Source organism: Orbicella franksi, chromosome 3 (assembly GCF_964199315.1).
Source record: "Orbicella franksi chromosome 3, jaOrbFran1.1, whole genome shotgun sequence".
Classification (NCBI taxonomy): domain Eukaryota; kingdom Metazoa; phylum Cnidaria; class Anthozoa; order Scleractinia; family Merulinidae; genus Orbicella; species Orbicella franksi.
Window position 1 is genome coordinate 27234098 of NC_138147.1, and position 12551 is coordinate 27246648.

The window sequence follows — 12551 nt, forward strand, 5'->3', positions numbered from 1 at the left end:
ATCTGTAAAGGAGAAAAATCGAATTGTGAACGCACGCGATTGTAAGAAAATCCGAGCGATTTTATTAAACGAGGTGGGGCTCAAAACTTCACTCGCGGACTTTGCCTGTTTTGTTTGATTTTGATTTTCCACCCAGTTTTGTAGGTTACCAAAAGGCCGTATTTTCTGGCTAGAATGGTTTATCTGTTAATTCGATGAAACAAAGCATGCAAAGCCCGCGCACAGCTTTGAGCGTCGCTTGATTTAGTTAAATTGGGCGAATTTTTCTCCACTTTCACAAATAAAAAAGCAGCCAATATTTGAAAAGGAAAAAAATCGAATTGTAAAGTACGGCCACCACTCTAATCTTTGATTTAGCCTCCGTTTGGTGGTAAGAAGTTCACTTCTAGTAACCCACGAATAGTGATTAGGCACTGTGCGGTAGCAGCACACCCTTTGCACTGCGCAACTATTCGCCAATTGAAAGATTAGTTTCTTGCATGTCAGAAAGTGGCCAGCAATGCAAAATTTAAATTAACTCCTTTTTTGTCCAAAATTTTTGACTGCTTTTAATATGTGCGTTTCGGAAACGCATATGATTAGACTTAACAGATAAAAATAGATGGCGACCTGGACCCCTGATGGTGAGACAAATTACGGTGCCAACGAAGTTGATCATGTCTTAACACATCTAATTCACTGTTACCTTTGGGAAAATGGTTAAAATGGAAAGAAAAAAAAGATTGCAATTTGTCGGCTTAACTGTTTTCGGAAGGTTAAGAAAAACGCTGCCGTCATAATTAATCAACTGATGACAAATTGCAACAAAGTAAGGTTGCTGCAATTAGTCAGCGTCTTTTCTGGAATCTTTTACTTCTGTTAACGGCTGTAACGACCGAAATGTAAAAGGAACGAGGACATTTGAGAAACGATCCTCCTCCTCCTCTTCCCTCCTCCTCCTCATCCCCCTCATCCTCCTCCTCCTCCCTCCTCCTCCTCCTCCTCCTCCCTCCTCCTCCTCCTCTCCCTCCCTCCTCCTCCTCCTCTCCCTCCCTCCTCCTCCTCCTCATCCCCCTCCTCCTCCTCCTCTCCCTCCCTCCTCCTCCTCCTCTTCCTCCCTCCTCCTCCTCCTCTCCGTCCCTCCTCCTCCTCCCCCTCCCTCCTCCTCCCTCCTCCTCCTCCTCCTCCCCCTCCTCCCCCTCCTCCTCCTCCTCTTCCTCCTCCCTCCTCCTCCTCATCCTCCTTATCCTCCTCCCCCTCCCTCCTCCTCCTCCCTCCTCCTCATCCCCCTCCTCCTCCCTCCTCCCCCTCCTCCCCCTCCCTCCTCCTCCCTCCTCCTCCTCCTCTCCCTCCCTCCTCCTCCTCTCCTTCCCTCCTCCTCCTCCCCCTCCCTCCTCCTCCCTCCCCCTCCTCCTCCTCTTCCTCCTCCCTCCTCCTCCTCATCCTCCTTATCCCCCTCCCCCTCCCTCCTCCTCCTCCCTCCTCCTCCTCCCTCCTCCTCCTCCCTCCTCCTCATCCCCCTCCTCCTCCCTCCTCCTCCTCCTCCTCCCCCTCCCTCCTCCCTCCTCCTCCTCCCCTCCCTCCTCCTCCTCCCTCCTCCTCCTCCCTCCTCCCCCTCCCTCCTCCTCCCCTCCCTCCTCCTCCTCCCTCCTCCTCCCCCTCCCTCCTCCTCCTCCTCCCCCTCCCTCCTCCTCCTTCTCCTCTATTGTTGACTGTACACTGTTTCTCTTCAGGAGGAGAAAAAAAGAAGGATCTGGGAACCTGTAGAGATTCCAGATGGATACAAGGGTATAATAATTGGAAAAGGTGGAGCTTATCTCCGTGAGATAAGCAAGCAGACAGGAGCAGAAGTAACCCGTAAACATGGGGAAGTGCATATCATCAGTGGAACAGAAGAACAAAGGGAACATGTAAAAGTATTCGTTGCAATGAAAGTGGTGGGTAGATCTAAAAAAGTTATTTTTGACACCTCAGTTTTACAGATATCACAACTTCAGTCCCGACAAGTTTGAGTGATATGCAAAATCCATTGTCCTCTTATTAGTGATCGTGGTTTCATCATGCTATTTAATCGTTATCCATTAACTTCTGAACATTTTGCTTGCTTTTCTATAAATAAAATTTGACCAGGGACCGCAAAACTGATAACGAAATGCCCAGTTGACGCATAAGTGTTGCAGCTTAAAAACATAACTTGTCGAAGCGATACCTGCTCTTTGGTTGACTTTGAATTATTGTTGCAAGCAGTATTATCAAATGCAATTACACATCGTGCTATCACCTGGGCTTCTCCCTCCACTTGGTTTGGAGAAATTTCTTTTGGGTGTTTCATTTCAGTTTGCACTAAGCGCAATCACCAGGGTTTTAGTTCACCCATAATCCTTTTCCCCAGAGGGGGTAACGTTGGTGACGTTACTGAGTGGCAAGTTTGCAGATTCGTATGTTCTCATATATTGAGCTAAACATGTAAGAACAGGAGGATGGTTGGAAAGAGAGTTTTAGTAAAGATGAGATTAATAATTCAAGCAGGATTGTACAACGCGGTTTGACCAAACCATAATCAGCATCATCGTAACTTTATTATTGTGTAAATTAGTCTAGCTTGCTACATTACACTAGTTATGAAACCTATTACACCTAAATATGAAACCTATCCCAGGTTTCATTTCCTTATCCGGCCTTCAGGATCGATAAGACCCTGACATAAGTATCTAATTGCAGGCTTATGCAAGACTTCGCCGTGTAGAAGACGAATTTAACAACGTCAAAGTTTATTGCTTCATTGATGACTGCAATCTTCCCGAGAACTACAGACTTAAGCTGGAGAAAGTGCAAGAAGAAGATCGCGTGGTATTACCAGGGTCGCAGACGCAATACAGGCTGAAACCGACCGAGGAATTTGAACCGCAGGTCAGCAATCAAGAATATGACATATTAAAATAATGAAATAATAAATGTGCTAATCTATGATTTTGAAGTAAATAATCCCGTGATTGAATTTTAAATTGATTGAATTGGTTTTGGGCTGAAACCGTGGAAAGCAATGCAAAGGTGAATTACAGAGAGAAGTAGTTTACAATAGATGATATGTTAGGTCACTGTGTGTCGATAATCAAACTTATTAATCGGACGATTGGGTTCGATTGAGTTCGGCAATCGACAAAAATCTAATCGAAAACTTTATACGAGAGTTCGACTGCGTTCGTCTCATTAAGATTCTGAAAAGTCTCTCTCAGCATGCAAGAACAACATAGAATCAAGTGAAATGAACAATAAAACGTCAATCAGTAATTTGACTGTAACATTATGCATTACTGCTGTTTCTTCCCATAAAGTCTTTGTGGCAAACTTTAAGCTGATTCAAAAGGATAACTTTTTGTTGTTGTTGTTGACGCCAATAGACTATTTTACAGTTGTCTGCTCAGTGACCTGGCCTTTGGATGGCAGCGAGGCTGGAGTTGCCCTTGTTTTGATACACACCTCACTGCTTTTGTCATGTAAAACAAGTTGTTCTGATGCTAACTAGGTGCATTTACATGACAAAAGCAGTGAGATCTGTATCAAAACAAGGTCAACTTCAGCCTCGCTGCCATCCAAGGCCAGGTCACTGAGCAGACAACTGTGAAATGGTCTATTTGTAGGGAACAATCTGGTCTTGGATAACGGAGTATGACAAGCTAGAGGAAGGAGACATTCAGAAAAACACGCACACGTTTTCCATAAATAACTCCCTATTTAATTGAATGTATTTAAACTTCGACCAATTTTGTAAGAGTTCAATTGTGTTGTGTTTGATTGCCGAACTCAATCAAACCCAATCGCTCGATTAAGTTCCAATTGCGTTCAATTAAGTTCATTTAATCGAAAGTTCGTTCAATAGCAAAGCTAACATTTTACTAATGCGGCTGTGGAAAGTGATGCTCTAACCGTTAATTGTCAAATTAACAATAATCAAATCACAGAAATTTGGTATTCTTTAGGATTCTGTTATCTCAGACAGTGAGCCAAGCTATCTGGAACAACTCTCGCGTGCAGTTTTGGAATCGCTGGACATGTTCAAACGTGAAAGGGATGTAAAAAATATTTTGGACGCTGACATGTGGTGTCATTTCGGGAGAGCCATAATCCGAGGACCTAATGAAGGTAACATTCCAATAATAGGTTCTGAGTTATACTCAGGTGACACACATACACTCAAAGAAATGAATAGATTTCTAAGAACTGCAATGAACAAGTTGACTGAGGTGAAGGGACTTTAGTACAAAAGACCGAACTTGTTTTTACATTGTGTAAATCTTAGCACAGAAAGCGTTTAATTCCTACTCAGAAAATATGGTCATTACTGTCTTAAACACAAAACCAGAGTTGCGTTAATCGCGTTCTGTTCATCTTTCACAGACGAAGCTGCTGAGGGAGTGTGGAATATCGACGACGCAACCGGAAAGTTCCGATCATCAGCAGAAGGAAATTATTGGAAAGTTGCTTTTAATGAAGGAGTGGATTTCTTGGAAGATATCTTCAGCAAAAATTATCTCAAAAAAATTCCTGAGGAATATACCGAATATGCCACTAGATATGACTTAACATTTCTAACTCCAGGTTACTATCAAATACGGTGCAAGGTAAGTTAAATTTGGGTAAATTCGTAGTGTAAATACTTAATGAAAACTTATTTTTTTTAACCGTAACTCTTTCATTTACTCGATTTGCCTGCACTGTTGTTTTTGTTCGATAAACAAGGTCGCCTTCAAAGTTGTGTCATACTGAGCAGACGGTTAAATTTGGTGAGTAATGTTGTGCCCTAATTCAACAGGTGTGGGTAGCAAAGGAGGATACCAGGAAAAAGTTGGAGGACATCCCAATCCCGTCTAGTGACGTCAAAAACATCCTGGATGAGATTCACTTTGAAGATGAATCAACCCGTTCAAGATGTCGTGGATGGTTAATTCTTGCATCAAGAAGATATTTACAGGCCGATATTTTATTTCCCGGATGCGAATTTGATTGCAGACTTACCGTTCGAGGAAAAACAGGTGGGGTGTTGGAGTAATTACTTCAGTGAGTATGTAATTATTGTAGTCTTGGCACGTCGTTAATTATTTTAGAAAGGGGAGTGGTGGGAATAAAAGTTACTTACATCCCTTCTTAACATGATCTACCAAGTGAGTTTTTCTGTCTGAAAACTTTTGTATATGACAGCGGAATTGCTATCAACATTTTTTATTTGAATTGAAGGCACTATGATAAGTAAGTGTAGAAAAGGAATATTAGTTACCAGGGGCCCGTTTATCGAAAGCCCCGGAAACTTTTCGGGCCCGCCCCCATTTTTAGTTGATGGTTATTTAAAGATAAAGAAATGTATACGCCCGAAACTTCCTGCATGAAGGGAACCTCTGTTCCTATTGAGAATATGTGCATAGAACAGCTCTGAAGTCATAAGGTTTGAGATTTTGCGACGGCTTTTCGGGTGTGAAAACTTTTCGTTACCTTCGAGAAACGGGCCCCCGGGCAGGTTGCATGCGCAACGTGCGCATTGAAGATGCTGTCTGTATTTGCCTTTTAGGCGCTCAAGAAAATGTGATCTTGCCTATCGAGACAAACATCAATTTACTTGAAGTTTGTCATATCATTGTTCCATAACAGTCTTTTAAACATAATACGTGCAATTTTAGGAGAGTTGGCTAAAAAATGCAGAATTAATTATTTCTTGTACGAAAATTGTTACACGTCATGTTCTAAAGAGTGAGTATTGTACTGTTTGTCTAGAACGTGCCGAAGCTTTTGACTATGTACCTACAGAAGAAGTTAGACGCGTTTTGTCACAATATCTTTCTGGACTGACTTTGACCAAAGATGATGCTTTTGGACTACGTCTACCACAGAGCAAGATACCCAAGGGATTTCGCTTTGTTCATAAGCGGTCCTCCAATCGAACAGTATACACTGCTAAGCCAGGATTTAGCATCATTTTATCAAAGGAATGTTCATGGCGAAGTGTCGTAGCAGAGGAAAAATCCAGAGACTCGGTAATAATTTTGTAAAAGAGCATACATGTATAAATAAAAAAGCAAGATATTTCAAAGTTAGCAAACTTACACCGATTCGCGAGGGCAACACCTGGTAATAGTTTACTATAAACAGTTATCTTGATCTATTTGCTGTATCTTCTCTTTTGAAGGACCGCCGGCCTAGCTCAGTACATGTATGTATAGAGGGCTTTTCATTTGAAACTGTAATACGCATGGCTCATATTCTCCTTTTAAATATATAGACACGAAAGTCCGTAATTGACTACATTTCCAAACACCGTAGCCTGCGAACGCAGACGTATTTCCGGTTCTCGCTTGTCTCCGCCGAAAATAACGTCTGCGAACCCGAACCAGGAAACGATTTCTGTGACGTAATGACTGTTCTTTCTCCTTGGCCGATCAGATTCCATGATGACACGCGAGTACTCCTCGCAGGGAATATCTCGCGCAGTAGTTCTGGGGCTACTTGAGCTAAACTGTGATTGGCTTAAAATTCCTACGTCACAGAAATCGTTTCCTGGCTCTGGTTCGCAGACGTTATTTTAGGCGGAGACAAGCGACAGCCGGAAATACGTCTGCGTTCGCAGGCTACAAATACCGAGAAGAGAGATGAAAATAAAACGCGTAGCGGAGTATTTTTGACGAACTACGAGGTGTTTGGAAACGTGGGCAAATACTGTCTTAAGTGTTTGATATATCTTCTCAATCGAAACTATAACTAAAGAAAAAGCGGAGAAATAAAATCATAAAGATGTATGCTAATTAAGATCAGATATCCAAACACCGTCACGGTTTCCCTTGTCAACGTGCAGAGCCATATGCATTGCGGCATTTCTTGATTCAACTCTTTGCTTCGCGACGTTTTTGTTCCCTTTGCCTGCGTGGTTTGCTTAAGCTTCTTAATATTAATGGAACCAATATGTTGGGTTAGCTTGCTTGTGTCCTCTAGGCCTCCAAAACTGTCTTCGTTCTTCTGTATCCCTGAGGCTTTCGTCCTCAATGTTGCAATGCGTATTCCCAATTCATTTTAATTATCGAACCTTGATTGTTTCAGATAATAAAGAACCATTCTAATCACAATATATTTGAAATGAAAAATGAATTTAGACACTTTTAACCTCGGCTTTCCATCCTACTGGTTGATCTCAAAGAGCCAAATTATAAGTCCTAAGAATTTTACAGCCAAGCACAATAAGTAAAAGCTATGGTTTTGGTTATCATCAAAAATCATTAATAATTCATAAAGAAAACACGCACACAAAAGAAATAAATGTTTAATTAAATTTGATAAAGACACGGCTAAATTTTGCAGCCGATTTTCGCCAGAGAAATAATAATAAACCCAAGTAGATGTACCACAAACGTTTTTGAAGCTGTTCAAAAACACTCGCATGTGTTTCAACGGGTTTAAAACACTGCTGCTTGTTTGCTTTCACTAAGTTTGCCCAAGAAATAGCCAATGGGGTCCCTTGGTACAATCTGGTAATTTCCCTTGTTTCATGCAGTCAAACCCCTATTAAGGTCATTCCCCTGAAATAGAACCTGCACTGAGATTTTTGTGAAACTTTGCCTATTAATTGTTTATATTATAGGAACTTAAATTTTGAAATAAAAATGAGGGGTCCCCATGTTCGTTTAGGATCAACAGCAGATTGTTCATACCCATATAAATCCTTATAATAGCACCATGATTGTATTCACGATTGCTTGCTAAATTCACGCTTCGGACGATTGCTTTTTGTTCTACACTGAGAAATGGTCCATATTTATTTTACACAGAGAAATTTATTACTCAATTCAAAACAATAGAAAAAAATGATAGGTCACCATACTCGTTTGCGAGAAAATGACGATTTATCTCTATGGCGAGGTCCAGCTGTAAAGAAAAAGCCGCCATTTTAATTGCGCGCGCGCTAATCACGCGCGAAATTATGCTCAGTAGGGATGCGCAATGCAATGCTGGGAAATAACCTTAAGCGGCCACTTATTAAACTGCCACCCCTATTAGGCGGCTAGTAATCAAAGTTCCTATGAGGGCTTTTCTATTATTTTACCTCTATTAAGCGGCCAGTCCCCTTCAAGCGGTCACTATCCATTTTCCTGAGGGTGGCCGTTTAATAGGGGTTGAACTGTATACAGAATTACTTCTTTCTTATACCGTCTACTTTGAATTGCAGATTGATCTCCATTTACATTGTGATGAATGGGACCAGTCATTCAGCAGCGGGCAATGGGAACCAGAGGTCATAGTTCGAAAACTACCAGAGTTTCTTCAGTTTGTAAAGGAAGTTCAAGGCTTTGTTCATCGTGAAATGCAAAGAAGCGGACCTCTGAAAGGTAAAATTTAAAATGTATATTTATCAATCCAGTGAACTCAGCTTTCAACTCAACGCTGGAACACAGCATTTAAACTACATTCCATATAACGCGCGCTCTGATTGGCTGAAAAAGCATGCTTTATCAGAGAACATAGGCACGAGCTGATGACGGTAAGCTGGCTTTCAAATTTTTTCTTCGGAATTTTGACAACTTTGACTCAAATTAAACGTCTCCTGTGACTCAGACAAACGTAATGGAAACGAGCTATTTGTCTGCAGTAAATATGGCTGCACGGAGACCATTGTTAACAACACTAGTGTTAAACTGTGCTAAAATAACAAGTTTTGCTAGATTCCGACAAAACACGTAGCGAAATAAACAAATTTTCAACCTACCGAATGCTTCGATAAAAGACATTGTTATACCTCCCAACTCAAGTACGTTTCTCGAGTGGAGGAAAACGTGTCCCGTGTCTCCAGGGAACGCGAGAAAGAAGATCACGTCAACTTTCCTGATTTCGTACACGTTTTGGCATTACTTTGAAGCGAATTTATCAGTATGGTGCACCGATCGGATTACTATTGTTACGCAAAAAGTATGGCTTGAAATGTCTCTGCGATTTACCTCAAATCAAACATACAGAATTTCTCTATTGATATTTCATTCGCCATTCACCATAGATTAATTAAGGCCGCCGCACACTAGCCGATTTTTTGTCGGCCGACAAAATCTTCACTTGTCGGCTAGTGTGCGGTGAATTCAGACAAGTCTGCGACAAGATCGGGGCTTCTCGGGCGATATCTGACATTGCTAGATCTCAAAACGTCTTGTCGGGCCTTGTCGGTTAGTGTGCCATGGACCAAGACAATTTGTCGGGGTGCGCGCGCACCTCAACCAATTAGGAAATGTCATGAAAGTTACCTCAGTGGAATAAGCGCCATCTTGATTTTGGATGACTCAACCCCAAGCCTCAACGCGGTTAGTCGCGACAAAAAATCGGCTAGTGTGCGGCAGCCTTTCAAATCTGCATCACGCAAAGGATTCAAGTTTTACCAATTTTGATTCGTTTGATTTATAATAATAACAATAACAATAATAATAATAATAATAATAACAATAATAAAATTTTATTTACAAATCATCGAATAGTTACAAAACAATAAAATGTTGAAAAAATTATTAAGTTACGAGCTATAATAAGAGGACTGTATTAATTCTTCGTTATAAATGACATAAGATGAAAAACAAAATAATGGCTCAGCTTCCAGAAAATGTGACAAAAAATTAGCCTAATAAAAGACTTGCTGAACATCGTATTAAGCATAAATAATGTCAACTTGGCTCGGTATTCCTGGCTTTAGCGAGAGTTCCCCAGAAATAGCGTTCTCAAAGCCTTAACGAATATTTGCATGTCCTTTTTCAATACCTAAGTCAATGCCCAACAGTTCTAAGTGGACTCTCCTAGAAGCTCGCGAGCCTCTTAAGCAAAGTATTGCTCATCTCAGCAGCGCAAAAGACACTCTTGCCCTGATCCACGACATGGTAGTCGCATAGCTTTCTCCCTTCGCCCTAATAACAATAACAATAATAATAATAATAATAACAACGACAATAATAATAATAATAATAATAATAATAATAATAATAATAATAATCAACTTTATTTATCGAGAGTAACACAGAACAGTAGTCCGTCGATCTCTTCCAGTAACTGGTGTAATTTTGACTTCGATCCAATAAGGGGAAGATTGTTAAAAAGCTGATTTGAAAATGGGATGTATGGTCCAGAAAAAACTGTGTCAAGACATCGTAACCGTCATATTAAAATGTTATTTATCATAAGCAACTGACGATGGGTGCAATCAGTTATGAAACATATTTTCCGTTCAAAGGCTATCGTGTGGTTTCCCAGAACATTGGATGGTTTTGTTGATTTCATTCTTGTTGTGTTTACAGTTCCTCCAGAGATTCTTGCGCGGGGTCCTTTAGCTTTCGAAGCTTATAATAATGCCCTGGCTGAAGGAAAAACGTGTGTCAAGAGGGTGCCATTGATGTTGATTGGACAAGACCGGTCAGGGAAAACCAGCCTAAAGAAGTCATTGAAGGGAACAATCTTCAACCCAGAAGAAGATAGCACTGTCGGCATTGATGTGGACCGATATCATTTCAAAGTCACCAGTGACATTTGGATAACAGGAAAGAAGGATGAAGAGTCAACACCTGATGCAGAGGCCATTTCTTTTGAACATAACACAGCACGGTTGGTTGCTGAAAAATTGATGGCAGTTGAGGAAGAAACAAGAGCTTGTGCTGGTTCAGGAGAATTTGACATAACTGATATGCTGATGGAAACACAGCTACACGAGTCATCAACAGGTCCAGAGCCAAGTGAGCAATCATTTAGAGATTCCACACCTACCGACACAATCCAGGAGCCTGTTGTACCAGCAGAGGAAGTACCCGATTCAACAGAACAGACTCCAGAAGATGATACTCTTGTCGCAACACAAGTGGAAATGTCACATTTTGAAGAGATTGCTGTTAGAACTAAGACGCTACTTCAAAATGGCTGGGTAGAAAACAGCGATGACATCCATTCAATTATGTGGGATTTTGCAGGACAGTCGGTTTACTATGTGACACACCCACTCTTTCTCACAGCAAGAGCAATCTACTTGCTGGTCTATGACCTAAGCCAAAATCCACATGACATAGCCAAACCTGTCGTAAGGCAAGGAGTCTACAAAAAAATTCAAGATAACTGCAGTCTAAAAACCAATTTGGATTACTTGGATTTTTGGATGACTTCTGTGGCTTCCCTGGCCAGTCAGGACAAAGATAACGATGTAGACCATGAATCTGAGGTGTTACCAAAGAAGCTTCCAGCAGTTTTCTTAGTTTGCACTCATGCTGATAAACCTTACAACGATTGCGATCCATTTGAACTCGCCAATGAGATATTTGGGACGCTAAAGGATAAGCCATACGGTCCTCAGTTGGCTGACGTATTTGTCGTTGATAACACAAAGTCGGGTAGTGAATTCGAATGCCCAGAAGTCGCGCGCTTACGGAAGGTAGTACTTGCTGTTGCCAAGGAGTTACCGCACGTAAATGAAGTTATTCCAATTAAATGGTTAAGATACGAGAAATGTCTTGAATCTCTGAAGAATGACAGGCACCATTGTATCTCTCTCGCGCTGGCAAAAGATCTGGCGTCCAAGGTGTGCATCATTAACAAAGACAGTGAGATCTTAACTTTGTTGAACTTTTTGCATGACCTACGACTTTTAATTCACTTTGATGACACGTCAAAGCTGAATGATGTGGTGGTCTTGGATCCTCAGTGGCTGATTGACGTCTTCAAGAAGGTAATTACAGTCAGGTCCTATCGTTGGATAGAGAAGAAATACGTTGATCTATGGCGTAAACTTGAGAAAGAAGGAATCCTAGAAGAAGAACTTCTAAAACATGTTTGGAGCTCTCTGATTCCACAGACAGAAACGTGCGAAAGTCTTGTTGCAATAATGGAAAAGTTCAGCTTACTGTGTCCATGGCCATTACAAAAAGGTGTTTCGTGCAGCAAGCAGTATCTGGTGCCATCTATGTTGAAGTCACATCCACCAAAAGCGATCAGTGATCTGGTTGCATCTGCACAAATTCCATCTCTTTTTCTTAAATTTGAAACTGGCCAGGTTCCTGCAGGCTTCTTTCCCCGGCTTGTACTAGAGTTCTTTCAATGGTGTAGTGACAGATTTCCGCGGCAAGCAGCCCCTCAATTTTTCAAGAATTTTGCCAGATTTCACATCCTTCCAGGAGAAGCCCGCTCTGTGGTCCTTCTTTGCCACTCCTTCTCCATCGAGTTTCTTATCCTAACAGGTAATGAAGCTTTTGACGCATCTGATGTGATCTCGGCTCGTGATGTTCGTAACCAGCTTCCTTCGATGATTGATTGCATGCGGAACAAGTTCTTTTGGATTAAGAACGTAGCATGTGAGCTGAGTTTTTTATGTCCAGTTTGTTGTCAAGGACGTGCAGTGAACTACTGCCAAAATCACGATGCAGAAAGCTGCAGACAAGAGGAATGTCTTCACTTCTTTCCAGATTCTAAACTAGGCAATAATATACAAGTCTTCTGCGACAGATCCGCTACTGCACAAGATATCCGAGTGTCGGTTGGACACTTTGCGCCTTGGTTTCCATCTGAGGATGGTAAGGTGAGCAAGT

The 12551-nt window shown here is 41.4% G+C and overlaps 1 protein-coding gene across 4 annotated transcripts in view; it reads left to right on the forward strand.

Annotated features, from left to right (window-relative positions):
- Positions 1-12551, forward strand: part of LOC145481748 (uncharacterized) — a 35566-nt gene that overhangs the window by 12162 nt on the left and 10853 nt on the right. For all 4 annotated transcript variants that reach the window (XM_081460273.1, XM_081460272.1, XM_081460274.1 and 1 more), the window contains 8 exons: positions 1713-1916; positions 2701-2889; positions 3960-4122; positions 4378-4601; positions 4793-5012; positions 5746-6005; positions 8186-8345; positions 10284-12541. In XM_081460273.1, the coding sequence (XP_081316399.1) occupies positions 1713-1916; positions 2701-2889; positions 3960-4122; positions 4378-4601; positions 4793-5012; positions 5746-6005; positions 8186-8345; positions 10284-12541 (3678 nt within the window). The remainder of the gene's footprint in view (positions 1-1712; positions 1917-2700; positions 2890-3959; positions 4123-4377; positions 4602-4792; positions 5013-5745; positions 6006-8185; positions 8346-10283; positions 12542-12551) is intronic.